At 36.9% G+C, this 21,582-nt stretch overlaps 1 protein-coding gene across 2 annotated transcripts in view; it reads right to left on the bottom strand.

The window, feature by feature from the left end:
* Positions 1 to 21,582, bottom strand: part of NUP58 (nucleoporin 58) — a 43,574-nt gene that overhangs the window by 15,603 nt on the left and 6,389 nt on the right. The window contains exons 3-10 of one of the 2 annotated variants that reach the window (XM_055317333.1): positions 21,142 to 21,177; positions 18,555 to 18,704; positions 17,768 to 17,905; positions 15,063 to 15,173; positions 6,992 to 7,016; positions 5,857 to 5,922; positions 5,363 to 5,537; positions 967 to 1,046 (exon numbers count right to left, since the gene is read on the bottom strand). In XM_055317333.1, coding sequence (XP_055173308.1) covers positions 967 to 1,046; positions 5,363 to 5,537; positions 5,857 to 5,922; positions 6,992 to 7,016; positions 15,063 to 15,173; positions 17,768 to 17,905; positions 18,555 to 18,704; positions 21,142 to 21,177 — 781 coding nt within the window. The remainder of the gene's footprint in view (positions 1 to 966; positions 1,047 to 5,362; positions 5,538 to 5,856; positions 5,923 to 6,991; positions 7,017 to 15,062; positions 15,174 to 17,767; positions 17,906 to 18,554; positions 18,705 to 21,141; positions 21,178 to 21,582) is intronic. The other variant, XM_055317332.1, reaches the window with a different exon arrangement.

Below are 21,582 nucleotides of genomic sequence, written 5' to 3'. Positions count from 1 at the left end.
GAGAAAGGCAGAGACATAGGCAGAAGGAGAAGCAGGGTCGGTCCCTGCAGGGAGCCTGATGTGGGACTCGATCCTAGGACCCCAGGGTCACGACCTGAGCCAAAGGTAGACACTTAACCACTGAGCCACCCAGGTACCCCTTTGTTTTATTCTTGAAACTTCTCTATAAAACTGAAATTATAGCATAATAAAAAAGTTAAAAGAAAAATGAACGTGAGGGACCAGGAGTCAGACCCGTATCACTCACAAGCTCAGAGTTTCACCTCTTCATGCCTCAGGCTCCTCATCTGTAAGACTGGAATAATAACAGCTGTAGAGGTTTTGTGGAAAATGAGATAAAGCACATAAAGTGCTAAGCACATCGCTTGGCATATGGTAAGCATCTGATAAATATGAGCTATTATCAGCTCTAGCAACACAAAAAGGATATAAAGAAAAGAGACAAGACAGAGATGACATGGCAACCGTACAAATACACAACCTAGGTGACAAGAATGCAGGTGGATTTTTTAAAATTTCAACTTACCTACATTTTCTGATTACTCTTCCTGAAAATTTATTATCTATGTGACTAAAACTATGCAATAAGTGTTAAACTATTTCTAGAACTCCCTATTTAAGAAAGAGACCATTATAAAAAAAATTTTCAATTAAAAAATCCTTATTGATAAAAACATAAGTTTCTACTACCTGCAGAATCTCATACAGTGGAATAGGCCCTGTACATAACAGGTAAATAAGGTACAACTGCATAATAGTGATTAAAAGCCCAAATTTTAGCTGTCACTTACCCTCCAATAAAATGAAGGTAATGAACTGTCTTCTTATGGTTATTAGGAGAATTAAATGGAGGAATCCAGGTCAAGTGCTACTCAACCCAGGCTTGCTACAGAGTAAACTAAAAATTCTTAGCCAGTGTACTTGTACTGTTTTGCTTTCTTAAAGTGAGAAAATCCAGTAACTTACTCAGCAGGAGCTGTGTTTTCATGTTGGAGTCCAGGTGGTGTTTTCTGGGTTCTTAAAGCGATTTCAGCATTCTTTAACTCCTAATAGATCAGAGGTTGAAAAAAAAAGAAGAAAAAAAAAAAAACGGTTAAATATTAGTTTAAAAATACCAATTTTCTCTGGACTGAAACTTCAATGCCACTCTTATGCTATTAAAAGAACATGCTATATTTAACCTGCTTTACAAGTTGCTAAAATCTCTTTCCAAGAAGACAAAGTAAACCTTTAACAAACTTTATGATAAATTTATAATGAGCTGCTGATCTATTGTAAAAACAATGGATTTCTGTGAAATTTATGAATTCACCTATAGCAAAAGATGCTATCATTTAAAAATCTTTAATACACAAATATAGAAAATGCTATTTTAAAAAAGCAATGCAGCAGCAGTTAACATTCTGTAACTCACTAGGTATCAAGCACTATACTTAAGGCATTATGTGTACTGTATCATGGTTCATCTTCAATAACAAACTTATAAGGTACATGTCTCCCTTTTAACCAATGAAGAGGGGATCTTACAAGGACATGAGGTAACTTGTCCAGACTCATGTAGCTGGAAGACCTGAGACTACATGGAATTTTAAAACTTACAAACTTAACCATTCTTATATTGCCTTCTACCATTCCTCAATGCCAACCCTATCTTTTAGCCAGTGGTTTTTCAAGACCAATACTCTGGTTTTACTACCTTACATCCCATGTTCCTATTACCTCAGTGATTTTCAACCTCTGTTTAAGTTCTTTTATTTAGAGGGGGCAAAAAAAAGTACCTTACTTTATATTTCCTGCAGCAACCTCTTACCCTCATTTTACTGCGAAACTAAGTCTCTAACAGTCTGTTTTTTCTGCTTCCTTTTCATTCGCCATCTCAGTCTTCCAGCCCACCTGACTTCAGGACAAATGCCCCAAAAAGATCTGAACTATTAACTCTGAACCCTGCCTACCTCTTGCCAGGCCCACACTCATAAACAGTGTTCCTAGGATACCAAACTGCTTATAGATCCTCAAACATGCCTATTTCATGGCTCCATGCCTCTGCTTGGTATTCTTTCTACCAGCCTGGTGAACACTCATTATGTTCAAGATTCAGCACAAAGGTATCCTACTCTGGATGGATGATAAAAGTGCCCACTTAGCCCTTTGTGCCTCTATCATCATACCTTGTACCCAGGAACATGTTACCCAACCAATATAACTCTCTCTACAGTATATTTTAAGTCTTTTGATCCAAACACTTCTGTTCAAATGCTCTGTGTATAACAGATCCTTAAAAATGCTCACTGACTACAAGGACTCAGCAATATAACCTCAACAAACTACTGGCACCTGCCCTACCCAAAAAAAGAAGAAGTTTAAATACCCTTCTTATTTAAACTCAAGTCATGTAATCAAAAAATGATTTAAAAGACTTTGCTTCCATAAAGTTCTGGTTTTTGCAGTCACAACACTGTTCCTCAGAATTGCCTGTATTTCCCAAAAAGAAGTTGTTTTTTAAAAAATTTTATTTATTTATTCATGAGAGACACAGAGAGAGGCAGAGACACAGGCAGAGAAGGAAGCAGACTCCCTGTGGGTAGTCTGATGTTGGACTCAATCCCAGGACCCCGGGGGTCACTACCTGAGCCGAAGGTAGATGATGCTCTACCACTGAGCCACCCAGGTGCCCCTAAAAGGTTTTCAAGATGAAAAGAAGACTGATAACTACTTCACTAAAGGAGTCAGAACTGATGATTCCCTAAACTGTGGGTAGAGCACTAATTCCTGGAATTAGAAATAAGAATAAGATATCTTAGATCAAATTTCTTTGATATCACCTATAACATTTTCTAAACTGAGATGACTTTTTTTTAAAAAAAAGATTTTATTTATTTATTCATGAGAGACACAGAGAGAGAGAGGCAGAGACACAGGCAAAGGGATAAGCAGGCTCCTCACAGGGAGCCCAATGTGGGACTTGATCCCCAGACCTGGGATCACGCCCTGAGCCAAAGACAAACGCTCAACCACCGAGCCACCCAGGTGTCCCTTGATGACTTTTTTCTTAAGGAAACTTTCTTTGACTCATCCTCTTCTTCATTTGCTATCTTTATACTACACTCAATCTTTTATTATTTCATTTGTACCCTAGTCTTTTAGTGTCTTTGGAGTTGGGTTTGTGTATCAAGTCTGATACACAAAAGTTATTCCACAAATATTTATAAATAGAATCATCCACCGCTAGTTATAGTGGACCACATTATAGCATACATTACTCTTTTTCTTGAATTTGCCTCCTCTGTTAGTGTGCTAATGACCCTTCCCATATAATTTATATAATTCTGTGTAATGTTTAATCAGTCTTGGCATTCTTCACTGTCTAAAAGCATAACATTTCCTTCCACCGAAAAAGATGATACATGCATATCATGATGCAAACAGAAGCAGTAAGTGGAAAAGAAACATGGGAGAATATTTTTTTTTTAATTTTTATTTATTTATGATAGTCACAGAGAGAGAGAGAGAGAGGCAGAGACACAGGCAGAGGGAGAAGCAGGCTCCATGCACCGGGAGCCCGATGTGGGATTCGATCCCGGGTCTCCAGGATCGCGCCCTGGGCCAAAGGCAGGCGCCAAACCGCTGCACCACCCAGGGATCCCATGGGAGAATATCTTAATCATATTTAACTAAAGAGTTTGTAGGCAACCAGGAAATCTGAGAGTAGACAATAAAGACTTTTAATTCCATTGAAACATCAAAGTTTAGAATAGCTACTTCAGTGAACATGTTTTTATTAAAAATATCACAAAGTGTTCTCTAATAGTTGACTTGAGTTTTCATAAGCACAGGTAAATGTCTAATTTAAAATCAAGTAAGTCCTGGGGATGAAATGTATAGCATGGTGACTATGGTTAATAATACTGTATTGTGTATTTGCAAGTTGCTAAAACAGTAGACCTTGAAAGTTCTCATCTCAGGGGGAACCAAATAAGTATGGTGGTGGATGTTAACCAGATTAGTTGTGGTCATTTTCCAATATATATAAATATTGTATCATTAACACTGCACACCTGAAACTAAAATAGTTTTATATGTCACTCATATTTCAATAAAAAAGGACATATAAGCACCTTTAAAATTTTTATTTAAATTATTATCACTTCATTTATGAAGAGCATAGCACTCTCATAAGCCCATGTTTTAAAAAGGCATATCATAGAAGTGCCTAGGTGGCACAGTTGGTTAAGTGCCCAACTCTTGGTTTTGGCTCAGGTCAAGACCTCAGAGTCAAGACACAGAGCCCTGCATTGGGCTCCCTGCTGAGTGTGGAGTCTGCTGGAGATTCTCTCTCCGTCTCCCTCTGCCTCTTCTCTCCCACTGGTGCTATCTCTCTCTCTCTCTAAAATAAACAAATATATCTTTAATAAGGTATATCACAGGGACTCCTGGGTGGCTCAGCGGTTAAGTGTCTGCCTTCAGCTCAGGGTGTGATCCTGGAGTCCCGGGATCAAGTCCCACATCCAGCTCCCTGCACGGAACCTGCTTCTCCCTCTGCCTATGTCACTGCCTCTCTCTCTGTGACTCTCATGAATAAATAAGTAAAACCTTTAAACAAGAAAAAGGTATATCACATAGTTCATTTAACAGATGAAGGGAAACTTAAGGAAAGATTTCTAAACTGCCATGATCAGATCAAGTATATTTTATAATTGTGAAATACAAAACAAAAATAAATCTTCTACCATCATTCTTTCCCAACAATGTAGATTAAAACTATATATTATACATATATTATACCATAATGGAAACAAAAAAAACAGACATGAGTGACAAAAAACATGAGCCTCATTAACATTTTTAACTAAGATCTAATACCAGCAAGTCATCAGAAATTAATATTTATAAAGCACGAAACAGTTTTTATTTAATTGCTGAGAGCTTTTAAAAACCTCTTTTACTGCCTAGCTTGTGTAATATAGCAATTTAGCCAACAACCACTTTTAGGAAGCAAACTAGTTAAGAGTATCAACTCTAGAGCTGGATTACCAGGGTCTGAATCCAAGCTCTTCCATTTACTAACAAAGTTCTCTGCCCATTTTCTTATTTATATAACAAAGAAGAGTGCCTACTTCATAGAGCTGTCCTAAAAACTAAACTGGACTAATAAAAATAAATTGTTTAAAATACTGCCTCATAAATAGAAAGCGCTCAATACAAACTAGTAACTATTACTATTACAGCAACTTAAAACTACACAAGCTATAGTTTTCTTACAGCATTATCTGTATTGTCTTATAATTGACAAAAGACTGATTTCCACTTGAATAAAACAAAACAAAATGAAACTCTATGATAAAATTATTCTAAGTTAGTTTACCTGAGCAGTTTCTATTTTCAACTTGTCAATATTGAGGGTGTTTCTCTGTAATCCACTGGCAGCCAGTGACAGGAGCTGCTTCAGAGCTTTAATATCTTCTTGTACTTTAAGCATGGCTTTTGAAGACATTCTACTAATTTCTTCTTGTACCTGTTTTTGCTCCTTCACAAATTTCCTAAAAAGATACATAAAATTGAACTTTAAGAAAAAAATACACCATTGGTTTCCCACAGGAAAAAAGTACATTTATGATAGGTTGGTCAGAGTCCTAGTGTTTCGGAAGGAAATATTAAAAATCCATCTACAGTTCACATGCTTTTTTCAGAATGACAGTAACAAAATTTTAATTCCTGTTATTCTGTTTTCTCTTGAGTTTATAGGAATATTGAAATTTTTACCTAACTTAAAATATTTAAGAGGAAGAAGCGATGTTCCCCCTAAAATATATTCTACTATTCTTCAATATGTCTTATCTAATTATATTTCACACTTACTGGAGATTTTCAACATCCTGGCAGATGACAGGAGGTAGATTTTCATCCTTCAGTGCTTTACTATCCCTAAGAAAAAAGCCACAGATGTATTAAAGGCATTAACAGTATAAAAAGCTGACAGCTGAGTTTCACTAGAGTATGTGTTGAGAAGAAAATAAAGCAAATATTCCCCATGTATAGCTTTCTTAGGTGATTTCAAAGCTCTTTATTAGAAAACCCTGTATTTCCTGACCTTTAAAATAACTTTAACAATTCATCTGAGAGGGAGATGTTTTTCTAAAAAAGACTGGCATCTATCACAAGTACACATAAATGCATCTGACCAAATGTTTAAGGAAAAACTTAGAAAATACAGCACATTAGACTAATATTGAACTAAGTTCCCCCACCTCAAAAATTCTATGACTGACATATTTAGTTAAAAAAATCAAAGCATTCATTAAAGAAAGTCTATAAAATTTCCTGTAACAAGATGCTCACTATATTTTACTTTATTTTAATAAATTCAATTTGTTCAACAAAATGAAACCTAGGAATAGCTTAACAGAATCATAAATATTTAATGAGATAGGAGTAAGTGAAACTTGACATGTTGTAATGTAATTATGAAATAAATTTCAGTCACAGATTTGCTACTTGGCAAACCTCAGTCTCTTCCAGCTTCCTCATTCATATAATAGAGTTAAACAAGTTGTTTTGGAGGTATGAACTGGATCGTTTATTTATATATGTTGTATTTAATGTAATATAAATTAGGTGAGAAAATATAAGTAGTAGTAAAAATAGTGATCTTTACACATATGATGTATATGGAGGCTTTTTTCTCCATCATCAGAAAATAAATGGTACTAGTATAGTAATTTATTTATAAAAGGTATATATATATAAAATTAGGTAGAAAACATTCTAGAAAGAACTGGTTATAAATTTTCCTAATGATTAAAAACTACAGATTTAACCTTCCAAAATCATTCCAGAGCTTATGTTTATTTTAGTTTAGACAAAAACTGATTCAAATATTTTTTCTTCTAAATGCCTATATAGTTTCATTTACTTACAACCATACCATTTGCCTATAATTTAATATATAAAATTCTTCAATGAAAATATTTTAAAAGTTAAATTGTAAACTTACTCTGGTCTTGTTCCTGTTTTATCACCTAGAAAATTTAAGAAGTTTCATGTAAAAACAGGTCATTTAACAGTGTACTCCCAATTCAAGTTTTAATTTAATACAAACTAAGGTATAAATATAAAAACTGCTAAGTATTTCTTAGACTGCCTCTTACATATATGTGAGGTCATGATGTCATGGAGATATGTTTGTGTACATATAGATAATTACATAGCTGATTTGTATCTATTTCTTTCAAGGGCCAGAATCTTCCTCTTTCAACTCTCTGATGAAAAATATTCTTGTGTAGCGCAGTTTAACTGTTCAGAGTGAGGTTCTATCAGTTTAGAACACTAAAAGTTGTCAGATTACTGGATGCCTCTAAATATTTAACAAAAGCAATTTTTTTAAAGTTGAAGTTTTTAACGTGTGTAGATATATCAACTTTCTAACATCTGTTTAACGTTCATTAATAGTATATATCTAAAAGTAGAAAAGTAAAAATGCTCCATCAGCAAAATGCAGTGATTCACTTTCTGCTTTTCAAAAATGTATTTCATGCTACAAAATAAAACCTGCTTAATTAAGAAAATACAGGAACACACAAAATTTCATCCCACCAGAAAATTTCAATGATCCTCTTACAACCTATTTCTGCACTTATACACACATTTTTTTTTAAGATTTTATTTATTTATTCATGAGAGACACAGAAGGGGAAGCAGAGACATAGGCAGAGGGAGAAGCAGACTCCCTGTGGGGGGCCCAACGCAGGACTCAAACCCAGGACCTCGGGATCACAACTTGAGTCAAAGGCACACACTCAACCACTGAGCTACCTAGGTGCCCCTATGCACACATTTTTAAAAGCAATCAGGATGACTGTAAGTTATGTTAACATATTTTCTCAGCATGCTGCATTAAGTCTTTTCCATGTCACTTAACATGATTTTAGTGATCACAGGATACTGATAATAACATAGCTGTATCAGAACCTTTATGCACAACCTTCTTCTTAACATATGAGCATTCACTATATAAACAATAGTGCTACAGTCAATGTCTTTAAATCTCCAAATACTTGTCATGACTTTATTTATATTCCAAAAAAGAGGAATTTATAGGTCAAAGATTGTATCAGGGAAAGCCTTTGATATATTATCAAACTGATCCTTTAAAACAATTGTTCCAATTTATCTTCCAATTTACTATAAGCGTACCTTTTCCATCACACCCTCAACAACAATGAACATATTTTTTTAAAACAATTCCTGCCAGTATATAAATGAAAAATGCCACTTCATTATAACCTAAATTCACATTTCTGACAGCACTAAGCAAAACATTTCAAATGTTAGACAAGTCTATTTCTCCTTTAGTGAATGGCCAATCAGGGTATTTGTATATCTTTGAGATATGTTTCTTACTGACTTCTAAGAGCTAAGCATATGAATTGTCATATATATATATATATCATATATATCTCATATATACATCATATATATATCTCATATCATATATATATCTCATATATATCGTATATCTCATATATATATCTCATATATATGTATATTACGTGTCTATTTCTAAAATCAGACCCTAATTTTAAGATACATCTCAATTTCAGATGTTAAAATATAAAAAATTGCGCACCTAGAAATCAAGTATTTTACTTCTGATTTGCCATTTACCTTTTGCCTTTGTCCATCAGCTTTCTTTTGTTTGCCTCTTTAGTCCAACTACAATTTATTTCTCCGTATTTTTATTTCACTGATTCTAAGATCTTTCTCACACATAGTTAAACATTTCTGAAATTGGACCCATGTTCTATAGATGGGTGTCTTCGACTGGATAAGACACAGTTATATAAAGTAGGGATTTCATTTTTTTTCCAAATAGTTCAACTTTTTTACTGATTAATGTACTATTTTGCTCTTTCTTTGATATTCTGTTTCATTGTATTTACAGAAGTTTATATACAGACAGACCTGAGTATATAAAATTTGGGCTTATTTTTAGCTTACCATGGGCCCTGACTAGTCTTTCTAGCTCTGTGTCTATAATACCTGGACTGCTATAAAAGCTCCCTAACAGAGGGAGGGGCAAGATGGCGGAAGAGCAGGGTCCCCAAATCACCTGTCCCCACCAAATAACCTAGATAACCTTCAAATTATCCTGAAAATCTATGAATTCGGCCTGAGATTTAAAGAGAGACCAGCTGGAATGCTACAGTGAGCAGAGTTCGCGCTTCTATCAAGGTAGGAAGACGGGGAAAAAGAAACAAAGAAACAAAAGGCCTCCGAGGGGGAGGGGTCCCGCGAGGAGCTGGGCTAGGGCCGGGGCGAGTGGGGCTAGGGCTCCAGGAGAGCCCCGTCCCGGAGAAGCAGGAGCTGCACCAACCTTCCCGGGTGGAAAGGGGCTCGCAGGGAGTTGGAACAGGACCCAGGAGGGCGGGGATGCCCTCAGGCTCCCTGGGACACTAACAGACACCTGTGAGCGCAGGAGAGTGCGCCGAGCTCCCTAAGGGCTGCAGCGCGCACGGCGGGGACCAACCGGAGCAGCTCGGAGGGGCTCGGAGCAGCTCGGAGGGGCTCGGGAGCGGCTCCAGGGAGGGAGCTGCAGGGCGGGAGCGCGAATCCAACAGCGCAGGCCCCGGAGCACAGGGCGCCGGGACACAGCCCAGGATCCCGCCTCCCCCTGGGACAGGCAGAGGCCGGGAGGGCCCAGGACAGCGAGGACGCTCCTGCCCCGAGCTGAGCAGATCAGCGGCCCCGCCCCGGAGCCCCCAGGCCCTGCGGATGGAGAGCCGAGAGCCCCGAGCCCCGTAGTTCCTGCGGAGGCTGAATCCAGGCTTCCAGAGTTGCCATAGCAACTGCGGTTGATCCTCCTGGGGCCCCACGGGGTAAACAACCCCCGCTGAGCCCTGCAGCAGGCAGGGGTAGAGCAGCTCCCCCAAGTGCTAACACCTGAGAATCAGCACAGCAGGCCCCTCCCCCAGAAGACCAGCTAGACGGACCAGTGATACTCCCCCGTGTTCCAATACAACTTGTTTTTGGCCACTCTGCACTGAGCAAAATGACTAGAAGGAAAACCTCACCTCAAAAGAAAGAATCAGAAACAGCCCTCTCCTCCTGGTGCATGGAGCCTGCTTCTCCCTCTGCCTGTGTCTCTGCCTCTCTCTTTCTCTCACTGTGTGCCTATCATAAATAAATAAAAATTAAAAAAAAATTAAAAAAAAAAAAAAAAAAGAAACAGCCCTCTCTCCCACAGAGTTACAAAATCTGGATTACACTTCAATGTCAGAAAGCCAATTCAGAAGCACTATTCTACAGCTACTGGTGGCTCTAGAAAAAAGCATTAGGACTCACGAGACTTCATGACTGCAGAATTTAGATCCAATCAGGCAGAAATTAAAAATCAATTGAATGAGATGCAATCCAAACTAGAAGTCCTAACGACGAGGGTTAACGAGGTGGAAGAACGAGTGAGTGACATAGAAGACAAGTTAATGGCAAAGAGGGAAACTGAGGAAAAAAGAGACAAACAATTAAGGGACCATGAAGACAGATTAAGGCAAATAAATGACAGTCTAAGGAAGAAAAACCTACGTTTAATTGGGGTTCCCGAAGGCGCCGAAAGGGACAGAGGGCCAGAATATGTATTTGAACAAATCCTAGCTGAAAACTTTCCCAATCTGGGAAGGGAAACTGGCATTCAGATCCAGGAAATAGAGAGATCCCCCCCTAAAATCAATAAAAACCGTTCAACACCTCGACATCTAATAGTGAAGCTTGCAAATTCCAAAGATAAAGAGAAGATCCTTAAAGCAGCAAGAGACAAGAAATCCCTGACTCTTATGGGGAGGAGTATTAGGGTAACAGCAGACCTCTCCACAGAGACCTGGCAGGCCAGAAAGGGCTGGCAGGATATATTCAGGGTCCTAAATGAGAAGAACATGCAACCAAGAATACTTTATCCAGCAAGGCTCTCATTCAAAATGGAAGGAGAGATAAAGAGCTTCCAAGACAGGCAGGAACTGAAAGAATATGTGACCTCCAAACCAGCTCTGCAAGAAATTTTAAGGGGGACTCTTAAAACTCCCCTTTAAGAAGAAGTTCAGTGGAACAATCCACAAAAACAAGGACTAAATAGATATCATGATGACACTAAACTCATATCTGTCAATAGTAACTCTGAACGTGAATGGGCTTAATGACCCCATCAAAAGGCGCAGGGTTTCAGACTGGATAAAAAAGCAGGACCCATCTATTTGCTGTCTACAAGAGACTCATTTTAGACAGAAGGACACCTACAACCTGAAAATAAAAGGTTAGAGAACCATTTACCATTCAAATGGTTCTCAAAATATACTCTAAAAACTATAGAACACTTCTGAAAGAAATTGAGGAAGACACAAAGAGATGGAAAAATATTCCATGCTCATGGATTGGCAGAATTAATATTGTGAAAATGTCAATGTTACCCAGGGCAATTTACACGTATAATGCAATCCCTATCAAAATACCATGGACTTTCTTCAGAGACTTAGAACAAATTATTTTAAGATTTGTGTGGAATCAGAAAAAACCCCAAACAGCCAAGGGAATTTTAAAAAAGAAAACCGTATCTGGGGGCATCACAATGCCAGATTTCAGGTTGTACTACAAAGCTGTGTTCATCAAGACAGTGTGGTACTGGCACAAAAACAGACACATAGATCAATGGAACAGAACAGAGAACCCAGAAGTGGACCCTGAACTTTATGGTCAACTAATATACGATAAAGGAGGAAAGACGATCCACTGGAAGAAAGACAGTCTCTTCAATAAATGGTGCTGGGAAAATTGGACATCCACATGCAGAAGAATGAAACTGGACCACTCTCTTGCACCATACACAAAGATAAACTCAAAATAGATGAAAGATCTAAATGTGAGACAAGATTCCATCAAAATCCCAGAGGAGAACTCAGGCAACACCCTTTTTGAACTTGGCCACAGTAACCGGAGAAGGACAAACAGTGTATGTTCTCATTCATTTGGGGAATATGAATAATAGTGAAAGGGAATATAAGGGAAGGGAGAAGAAATGTGTGAGAAATATCAGAAAGGGAGACAGAACATAAAGACTTCTAACTCTGGGAAATGAACTAGGGGTGGTGGAGGGTGAGGAGGGCGGGGGGTGGGGGTGAATGGGTGACGGGCACTGAGGGGGACACTTGACGGGATGAGCACTGGGTGTTATTCTGTATGTTGGTAAATTGAACACCAATAAAAATTAATTTATTAAAAAAATAAAAAAAATAAAAAAAAAAAAGCTCCCTAACAGCACTCCGTATCTGTTCTTGCTTTCCTGCACATTATCTTCCACATGGCTACCACAATGCTCTTCTTCAAATATGTATCTCACATCAAAACTCTAGTGGGTCTCAACTGTCCTCAGTGTAATTCCAAAACTGCTTAATGTGGCACACATGGCCCTACGGCCCTTTGCCGACCTCTGGAATCTGATCTTTCTGTTGTAGCTCGCTGGTCTTCCAGCAGTTCTTCAAAAGAGAAAAGATCATCCTCATCTCTAGGTCTTGCTCCATGCTACAGCCACTCACAGATCATTGTTTCCTACTACTTTTTATCTGATCAAACCCAATACTGCAGGTCAAGACTAACTGATATAGCTACTAGAGAAACCGAGAAATCCTTGAGATTAAAAAAGAATCCCTTGATACACAGAGGAGGTTAAAGGGAACTGGACATAATGCATCAGTTTCAAGTCACATGCACTTATTCTTCATATTCCTTTTGTTCAACTCTAAGGCACAACAGAAGAGGAAGACAATTGGGGGGGAGGCAGGGGGAAAAGAAGAGAAATTAACTCCTTCCATTTCTCTTACTCTTTTGCCTCAATCGGTTCTTTAACATGAAGGTTAAAAGCGATAACAATAAAGAAACAGTTTCATAATTAAAATAAAAGTAGTTGGACAGTACCCAGACTGCTCCAGCAGAGTAACAAATAAGCTGCTAAAAGACCTAAGATTATTCTTCTAATTTTGGAGATGCTACAAAGAAAACTAAGTAAAACAAGAGAGAAACCCCTATGTTTAAAAATCAATTTCCAAAGAAAAATAATCCCAAATTTTCAAAATTTAAAAGGATTTTAGGATTGCTGACTTTTAAAACAGTACTTCACCTACTTCACCCTAGAATAGTATCTCTATATAATAAAATCCACATTCAAATAAAAAAATTCTTACATAGATATATAAACACAGCATTTTTACACCTTCATCTATTACCTCATTCTAAGTTCTCCATAAGAGTTTAATACAATATGCATGAATATACCCTAGTAAAACATGCTTTCATCAGAGGCAGAAGAGATATTGCAAAACAAAACAAAAAATCAAGCAGAGACTCAACAAAACTAAAAAACTTTTCAAAATGAACCTGGATTGGTAATTTTTATTTTATTTATTTTTTATTATCATTTTTTTAAGATTTATTTATGATAGACATAGAGAGAGAGAGAGAGAGAGAGAGAGAGAGAGAGAGAGAGGCAGAGACACAGGAGGAGGGAGAAGCAGGCCCATGCCGGGAGCCTGATGTGGGACTCGATCTCAGGACTCCAGGATCGCGCCCTGGGCAAAGGCAGATGCTAAACCACTGAGCCACCCAGGGATCCCCTGGATTGGTAATTTTTATTTTTATTTTTTATTTTTTTATTTATTTATGATAGTCACAGAGAGAGAGAGAGAGGCAGAGACACAGGCAGAGGGAGAAGCAGGCTCCATGCACCGGGAGCCCGATGTGGGATTCGATCCCGGGTCTCCAGGATCGCGCCCTGGGCCAAAGGCAGGCACCAAACCGCTGCGCCACCCAGGGATCCCCTGGATTGGTAATTTTTAAAAAGAATATTCAGCATGGCAAGAGCACAGCAAGAAGGGCATTTTCATACTGGTTGGTGGGAAATAAATTGGTAAAACATTTCTGGAAAGTAATTTGACAATATATGCCAAGAATCTCCAAGACCGTCCTTCTCTTTAAGCCAATGATTCAGTTTCTAGGTATTAAAAAAAAAAAAAATCACCAAAAATATGAATGGAAATTTATAAGAAAAGCAAACACCTAGAGAGTATTTACTATGTGCCTGGCTCTGAGGTTTTATAAATAGTAATCCTCAGACCAACACTGAAGTAGGTACTGTTATTTTCTTGCACTTTACAGATAAAGAAACTAAACCAGAGGGATAAATAACAAGGTCACAGAGCTTGTAAATAGCTGATTTAAAGACTGGCGATTTCAGCTCGTCTACACCCTTAAACTACAATACCATGTTGCCTCTCCCTATAAAGATGCTCAATATGTTGATACTTGCTAGAATTAAAAATGAAAATGAACACTAATAATAGAATGATGGTAGACTGATATATCTATCCATTCACAGAGTTGACATTAAGCAGCAGTAAAATATTTCTAAAGAATTACGGAATTGACAAATACTTAGGAAATAATGATGTAACACATGAGAAAGAACAGGTTAAAAAGCAATACGGTTGACCTTTGAACAATGTAGGTATTAGGGGTCCCAATTCCCCAGGGAGCTGAAAATCCACACATAATTTTTGACCCCCCCAAATCTTAGTAGTTGCTTACTGTTGACCAGAAATTTTACTGATAATATAAACAATTAACACACATTTTGTATGTTATATGTACTATATACTGCATTCTTACAATAAAATAAGATAGAGAAAAGAAAATATTAAGAAAATCATCAGGAAAACACATTTATAGTACTCCACTGTTATTTATTGGAAAAAATCCACATGCAACTGGATCTGCACAATTCAAAGTGTGTTATTCAAGGGTCAACTTGTATACCGTATATTTGTGCATCTCAACTTAAGAATATATATTAATACACATATTAAGACATGCACATACAAAACTCAATTTTCTACAAAAATAAAATCTTAAACACACAAAATTTGTGAAATATAAAGCAAATTTAAAAGTAAAAACTTTATTAGTGAATATAACTAAAAATCTTCTTGACATAGGAATTTAAGTTACTGTTAGAACGTAACATTACTTACTTTTTTTATCTGATGAACTACTAAAATCAATACCGCCAAGGCCTTCATTGCCTGTAGTTGAAGTAGCCGCAGTGGTTCCCAAAGTCAATCCTAACGCATTCTGTCCAAGTCCTACAAATAAGCCAAATATAATTTACAAAGTTCACTGGAAGTCTTTATATTGATTTTCCCTTAGAGACCAAAGCTCTCGAATACTTTTAAGTTGGATCCTATTTTTCTTCTTACTGGATTTAAGCAAATAACAAGGAGTAAGTCTGGAGCTGGATTCAATAGTATATGTAGTTTGGATAATGTAATTTTAATTACTTTTTAGGTAATTTTTTTAAGTGTAGTTGATGCACAACGTCACATGAGTGAGTATACAGCAGTGATTTGACAAGTCTATACACTATGCTATGTTCACGAGTGTCACTACCCCATATAACCTTTTTACAATACCACCAACTATATTCCCTAGGCTATACCTTTCATCCTTCTGACTTACACCGTAACTGGAAACCTGTACCCCGTGCTCCCCACCCTCACTCACCTTTGCCCATTCTGCCTATCCTCCAAACCTACCCTGTCTAGTAAACATCAGTTTGATCTATATATTGATGGGTCTATCAATTTTTCTTTACTAAAAAGGTCAGAGTGTATCTGTTAATTCAATATACGTGAACATATTAATTTACTTGTTTTTTTAAACCCTCTCTTAAAAAAGCAGTTTTAGTTTGTTTATTTTCAGATGAATACTTCTTGTCTTCCAATCAGGCTTTGGAATTACATACTTTTAAAATAATCTAGAATTGGATGTGTTAATTCATTTGATGGGCATTTACAATGTGCATGTATATATGAAATCATCATGCTCCACACTTTAAATATTTTATAATTTTCACTTCTCAATTATACCTCAATAAAGCTGGTGATGGATAAATTAAATAATCTAATAATGATCTGTAAGACTTCAGTATAACATAAAGCAAATAGTTTTACTATTAAATTTTAAACTGATTGGTGGAAGCCTTACAGTTCAAATATCATATTTCATACTCAAAGCATTTTTAACAAAACTTTAATGAACAAAGTAGACTTCATTTATTTAAATCCTACCTCACTGACAAAAGGAATTGAAGGCGCTAGACTACATAGTTAATCTTAAGTCAATAATGTATGTTTGTGAATCAAGCTGCAAAATTTTAAAAACCATGCATTGGTAAATCATCTAAGTCCATGCACACCCAAGCTGACACAACTGTGGCTCTTTTGGACAAGATGCTATCTACTTTTAAAACAGAGGAAACAGTAGGATGCACTGGGTAAGAGCATCGGATAACTGAAAACTAGATTTAAATACTGGCAATGTGTGAAAAAAATACAGCTTACTGTTAATTGTTTTTAAAAAGTCAACAGCATCTTTAGGTTAGAATAGCCATAAATTAAATACTGACGTGTGTCTAGAGCCTAACAAAAATTAGAATAGACCTAAAAACTCATTAGCAGAGCAAAAACAATCCTCTACCTCCCCTTTCTATTAATTTTGTGTTCTGCTCTCATAGGAATCTTTGGGAAGGATGTTTAAGTACTTATCCTGCAAAGAAACGTATGTTATAGTCATCCAGAGATTTGGTTGTTAGGGACATTTTGAATACCTACAAGGTTAGACAATAGTGACAAAGATAAATATTCGAAAGATCAATGTAAACTTGAACACTACAAATTTTTAGAGGTTATCTTCACCAACTTTTTTCCCCATTCACTGGCCCAGAGTTCCTTCATTAAATTTAGTATCTGAACAGAGCACCTGAAAGAACCCTAAGTTTAAAACACCAGGCCATACTCCATTTCTCCCACACAACCAAGTATTAGACATTTATTAGGTGTTCAGTAAAACTTCTGAAATTAAATAGCCGTTGCAAATAAACATATGTATTATTGGAAATTCTGTGATTTCAACATCTTACTAATTTTTCCTAACTAAATCGTTAAACAGAAATTCTTGATGTTATACTGCTATCTGAGATCATTACACAATGTTTTCATATCAGAGGAAAGCTTTTCTCACTGCTACATTATATTATTGTATTACATTATATATATTCTATCATGTTTACTCTATTATTTATTTCCAATATTCAAAACATCTGGAGAATCCTTAACATGAAACTAATTTCAAAATAAGCATGAAATGAAAAATCAATCCAAGATAGAAAATATTAAAGATTCTCTGCCTAGAGAACTGATACTTTAGTCTTTTTTGCCTGACTGTAATGAATTTAATACAGGTGTTCTAAAACCTTGCCTTCAAAGCATGCTAATACCCTTTCAGTCTATCTGTAATGGAAAGCCATTCTTAAAACCAGGACTTACAAGGTCAAGTTGTTTTACAATGAACTTAGATACTCAATGATCCAAGACTATGCAACTGCCATTTTTAAAAAGACAAGTTTCTCTAGAATAGTTTACTACAGGCTCCTTCAACAGGCCCTTCTTTGGGGCCTTTTGTTCTTTATCTAGTCAGTCAATATTGAGAAGCAGAAAAATGTAATTCTACAATGTGGCTAAGATGTCCAATTATGTATGGAAAACATTTTATAATTCAGTTTTCATACTAAACGAAAAACAGACAGGTTAAAGAGACAAAGTGACCTGTTCAAAAGGTCAAAATACAAAGTAAATTTTAAAATAAATATTTACAATTTCGGAAAATGAATATCAATTACCTGATGTTGCTGTATTTGAACTCTGGAAAAGTGAACCTCCCAAACCAGCTAAGGCTCCACCTAAGGAAAGGCTTGTTGAGGAGCTAGTAGTTGTGGCTGTTGTTCCACCCAAATTATTTAGGGTAAATCCTGTAGATGCTATAAAAAGTGAAATTTTAAGGCTTTAGAAGGAAACATCATTTCTAAGAACACCAGAAAAACTACAAAACATGTCCAACAACAACAAAAAACCAAAAACAAACAAATCAGCCAACCTGATATCCATGATAAAATTCACACTTGGGAAAAACTACTCACTAAAGATAAAATTATATATATATATATATACTTAAGAATAAAGAAAAATAGTACCTTCAAAGCAAAAGCTAGTGACAGGAATAAGAGTTCTGGGTAATACTAGAATGGTATCAGGTAACTGATTCTGGATTGTCATAAAGAGTTTTCAACCCAGGATACCAATTTCGCCTTCAAAATGGAATGAATCCTAAGCCAGGCAAGGTTTATACAGACTCCTTATCCTTTCTTGTCATCAAAATACTCCTTGAAAACAAAGTGGATATTAATAGTTTTACATTTTACCTCTCACCTGGTCCCTGCTTTGCTCTGTAAATAGAGACCAACTTCCAAGATGGCCCCTGCTGCCATTTAGTAGGTCAAAATTGCTGAATGATTGAAATAAAAACTTTCCAAAATCACTTATCTTTAATAAAGGTGGATATCTATATTCATGAGCCAAAAACAAAATAAAATTCAACCATAAAATGTCACTTTTTGCATTCTGCCTCACCTGATGGAGTTGATGTCAGAGCAGATGAAAGAGTAAGACCACTAGCTGAGGTAGAAGTAATAGGTAGAGCAAATGGTGTGGCAGATGCGGCAGGTTTTGTGAATCCTAAACTGAAACCTGTTGTAGACGTAGACGTAGTGGCTGGCGTTCCTGGGTCAAACAAACAGACAAATCCTATTTTATCATAACTGTGTATGTATTATACCAGTTTCGATTAGGATCCCTAAAAGTTTGTGACCCTACTTTTGTAGATAAAAGAAAGATTTATGTATTTGTATATGTATGAAAGAGGAAAACATAAAAGTTGGGACCAAATCATACTGAATACTTAAAACATGACCCTGTGATTTAAGAAAGGCAAAAATCAGTCCAATCAATGTGGTAATATTAAAATCCAATTTTAGTTCTACCCCTGGATTTACCCAAAACAGCATTTATCCTTCCTTTCTCTATTCTTAGCAGAAAGATATTCCTCCCCTCCAAGGATATTTGACCCATTCTCCACTGCTTCCTCTTCCTTCTGTTTCTGTCAGCTCCTGCTACCACACCTTTCAGACTGCTTTTGTCCATCTCCTTCTTCCATCCACTTCTTAAATGATACTGCCTACAGCTCCAGGCCTGCTCCCATACTTCCTAACTGCAGATTTCCAACTACAGGAACATGAGTCTAAATGTACACCTATCAGAGCCTCCATTGGTTAGCTTTACTTGGATATCTCTTCCCTCTGCACCTCTACATCTCTCTATACAAATACTTTCCCGAATCCCCTGCCATGGTCCACTCAGTTGCTCAAGCCAGAAACCATATGACCCTGAGGTCCCTTCCTCCTGTATTCTATTAGTCACAAATCCTGTCAATTCTACTGCAGAAATATCCCTGGAGTACAAGCATCCTCAAAAACACTAGCTCAGGGGCACCAGGGTGCTCAGTGGTTGAGTGTCTGCCTTTGGCTCAGGTCATGATCTGGGAGTCCTGGGATCAAGTCCCACACCAGGCTCCCTACAGGGAGCCTGCTTCTCCCTCTGCCTGTGTCTCTGTCTCTCTCTGTATGTCTCTCATGAATAATAAAATATTTAAAAACAAAAACAAAAATCCTTAGCTCAGGTCATCTCCCTCTCAAGAACTATTATAATAACCTCTTAATTTGTTTCTGTGCTATCAGCCTTTCTAACCTTTAATACATATGTTCTTGGAATTAGTTCAGTTACTTTGAAAACAAGAAAACACACACACAAAAAAATAATACTCTGGTGATTCTCCCTGACTGAAAGCTCTCACTAGCTCTATACTATCTCTACAGTAGCATCTAAAGGCCTGGCACACAACCACCTTTCCTATCTAGTCCTAACATACTCCTCACTTCCCCTCTCCCTACTATTCCCACTTCTGAATCCTAACTCCAAGAACCAAGTTCTTTTCCTATTCCCTTGGATCCCTTTATGATTACGCCTTTCCACTCCTCCATCAGCAATGTTTCCTGTCCCCAAAATAAATTCCTGCTTTTTTCTTCCTCTGCCTTCCTTGGTGCCTTTCATTTATCTGTTAGAGCATATAAGAACATATTACTATACCTGCAAATCACCTTCACCTTATAACCACGAACAATGCCTTGTTCATGCAACTCAGCATTTCTTGACATCATCAGTACAATTCTCACCATCAGTACCATCACCACACCTACAGCTAATACGAAATGTTCAAAGTATTATGTATACCTAAGGCGAGAATCAGGAAGTAGTAGCTGCTTAAAAAAATTTAAAAATATATATATATATAATGACTTGCATTTTGGATTCTCTTCAAAGCACTAAGCAGCTGCCAGAAATTAAAACTTCTGGATTGCCCTTACCACAACCAGAAGTTCCTGCCAGGATACAGTGCTTTAAAATCCTGTAGAGGTTCTACAATCTCAGAAAAATAAGAGAATCCAAATGCTTCCCCCTGAAGCCAATCCTGTCCAAATCTCTAGTAGTAAATAGATGTGTTACGCTTTCTGCTAATAACAGGTGAGTATCATCCAAATGAAGAAACGCTACCATCTTTAGTTTATTTCAATTTTTTACTTAATTTTACTTAATTTTAACTGAGTTTCCTCACTGTCCTTTCACTCATTCATTTCCTTTGACATTATTAACTGCCATCCTACTCACTCGCATCCTCTTTGGCATATCACTACAGCGAACAATGATGTTTTGGGGCTGGAAGGGAATCCAAAAACTTTTTAGTACAATACATTCATTTTATAGATAACTAAAAGCTGCCAGATACATGACTACCTAAGACCTCACAATGATTTGAGGTATAAGCAGGGTTTAATTCCAAGACTTCTGGCCCATAGTTTGTTGCTTCCCCCCACCTCCCAAAAGGACTCAAATGACTACAAAATACAATGTGAAATAAATCTCTACAGAAAAAGCATTTCTGTATTTAAGGTTTCTTTCTGAATTAAAAAGTCATGGACTTTTTAAAAGACTCCAATATCAAAAGGTTCTGTGGTGAGTCAGTGTCTGTGATCTATACCCCAGCTCTGTGAGATTTAAAGAGTAGAAAACCACAGATCTGGGATCTTTCCTCAAAAATTCTTACCCAGAGTTAATCCTGTAGTTATAGTTGTTGCTATTCCTGGGGACAAAAAGAAATAAAATTTAATCGTCAATGGAAAATGGGATATTTTGGGGTTTATCACAATGGCAAGACTTGGAGTCATCCTCAGAGTGTAATAACACTACAACAACCAGTATCCTCCACCATAACCACTAATACAAATGTTCTTCCTATAGCACTGGCTTTCATATTACAGGCTGTATATAATTTGATAAATTAGGGAATATTTATAAATGCAAACAACTCCTGCTTATAACAACACTAGGCAAGGAGGAAAAAAAAAGCTACTCCAAGCAAACACTGGCACACAGAATTGTATCAAGTAGCTCACTGGCTGGTCTATTTACTCCTGCAGTTCTTACATTTTCTATGTGTGGCTGTGAAAAGTTGCAACTCAAAGCTAGAAGGTCAATGCAAAAAGCA

Source organism: Nyctereutes procyonoides, unplaced genomic scaffold (genome assembly GCF_905146905.1).
Source record: "Nyctereutes procyonoides isolate TBG_1078 unplaced genomic scaffold, NYPRO_anot_genome, whole genome shotgun sequence".
In the NCBI taxonomy this organism is placed as follows: domain Eukaryota; kingdom Metazoa; phylum Chordata; class Mammalia; order Carnivora; family Canidae; genus Nyctereutes; species Nyctereutes procyonoides.
The sequence above is the reverse complement of the archived record's forward strand: the minus strand, read 5'-3'. Positions and strand labels throughout refer to the sequence as shown.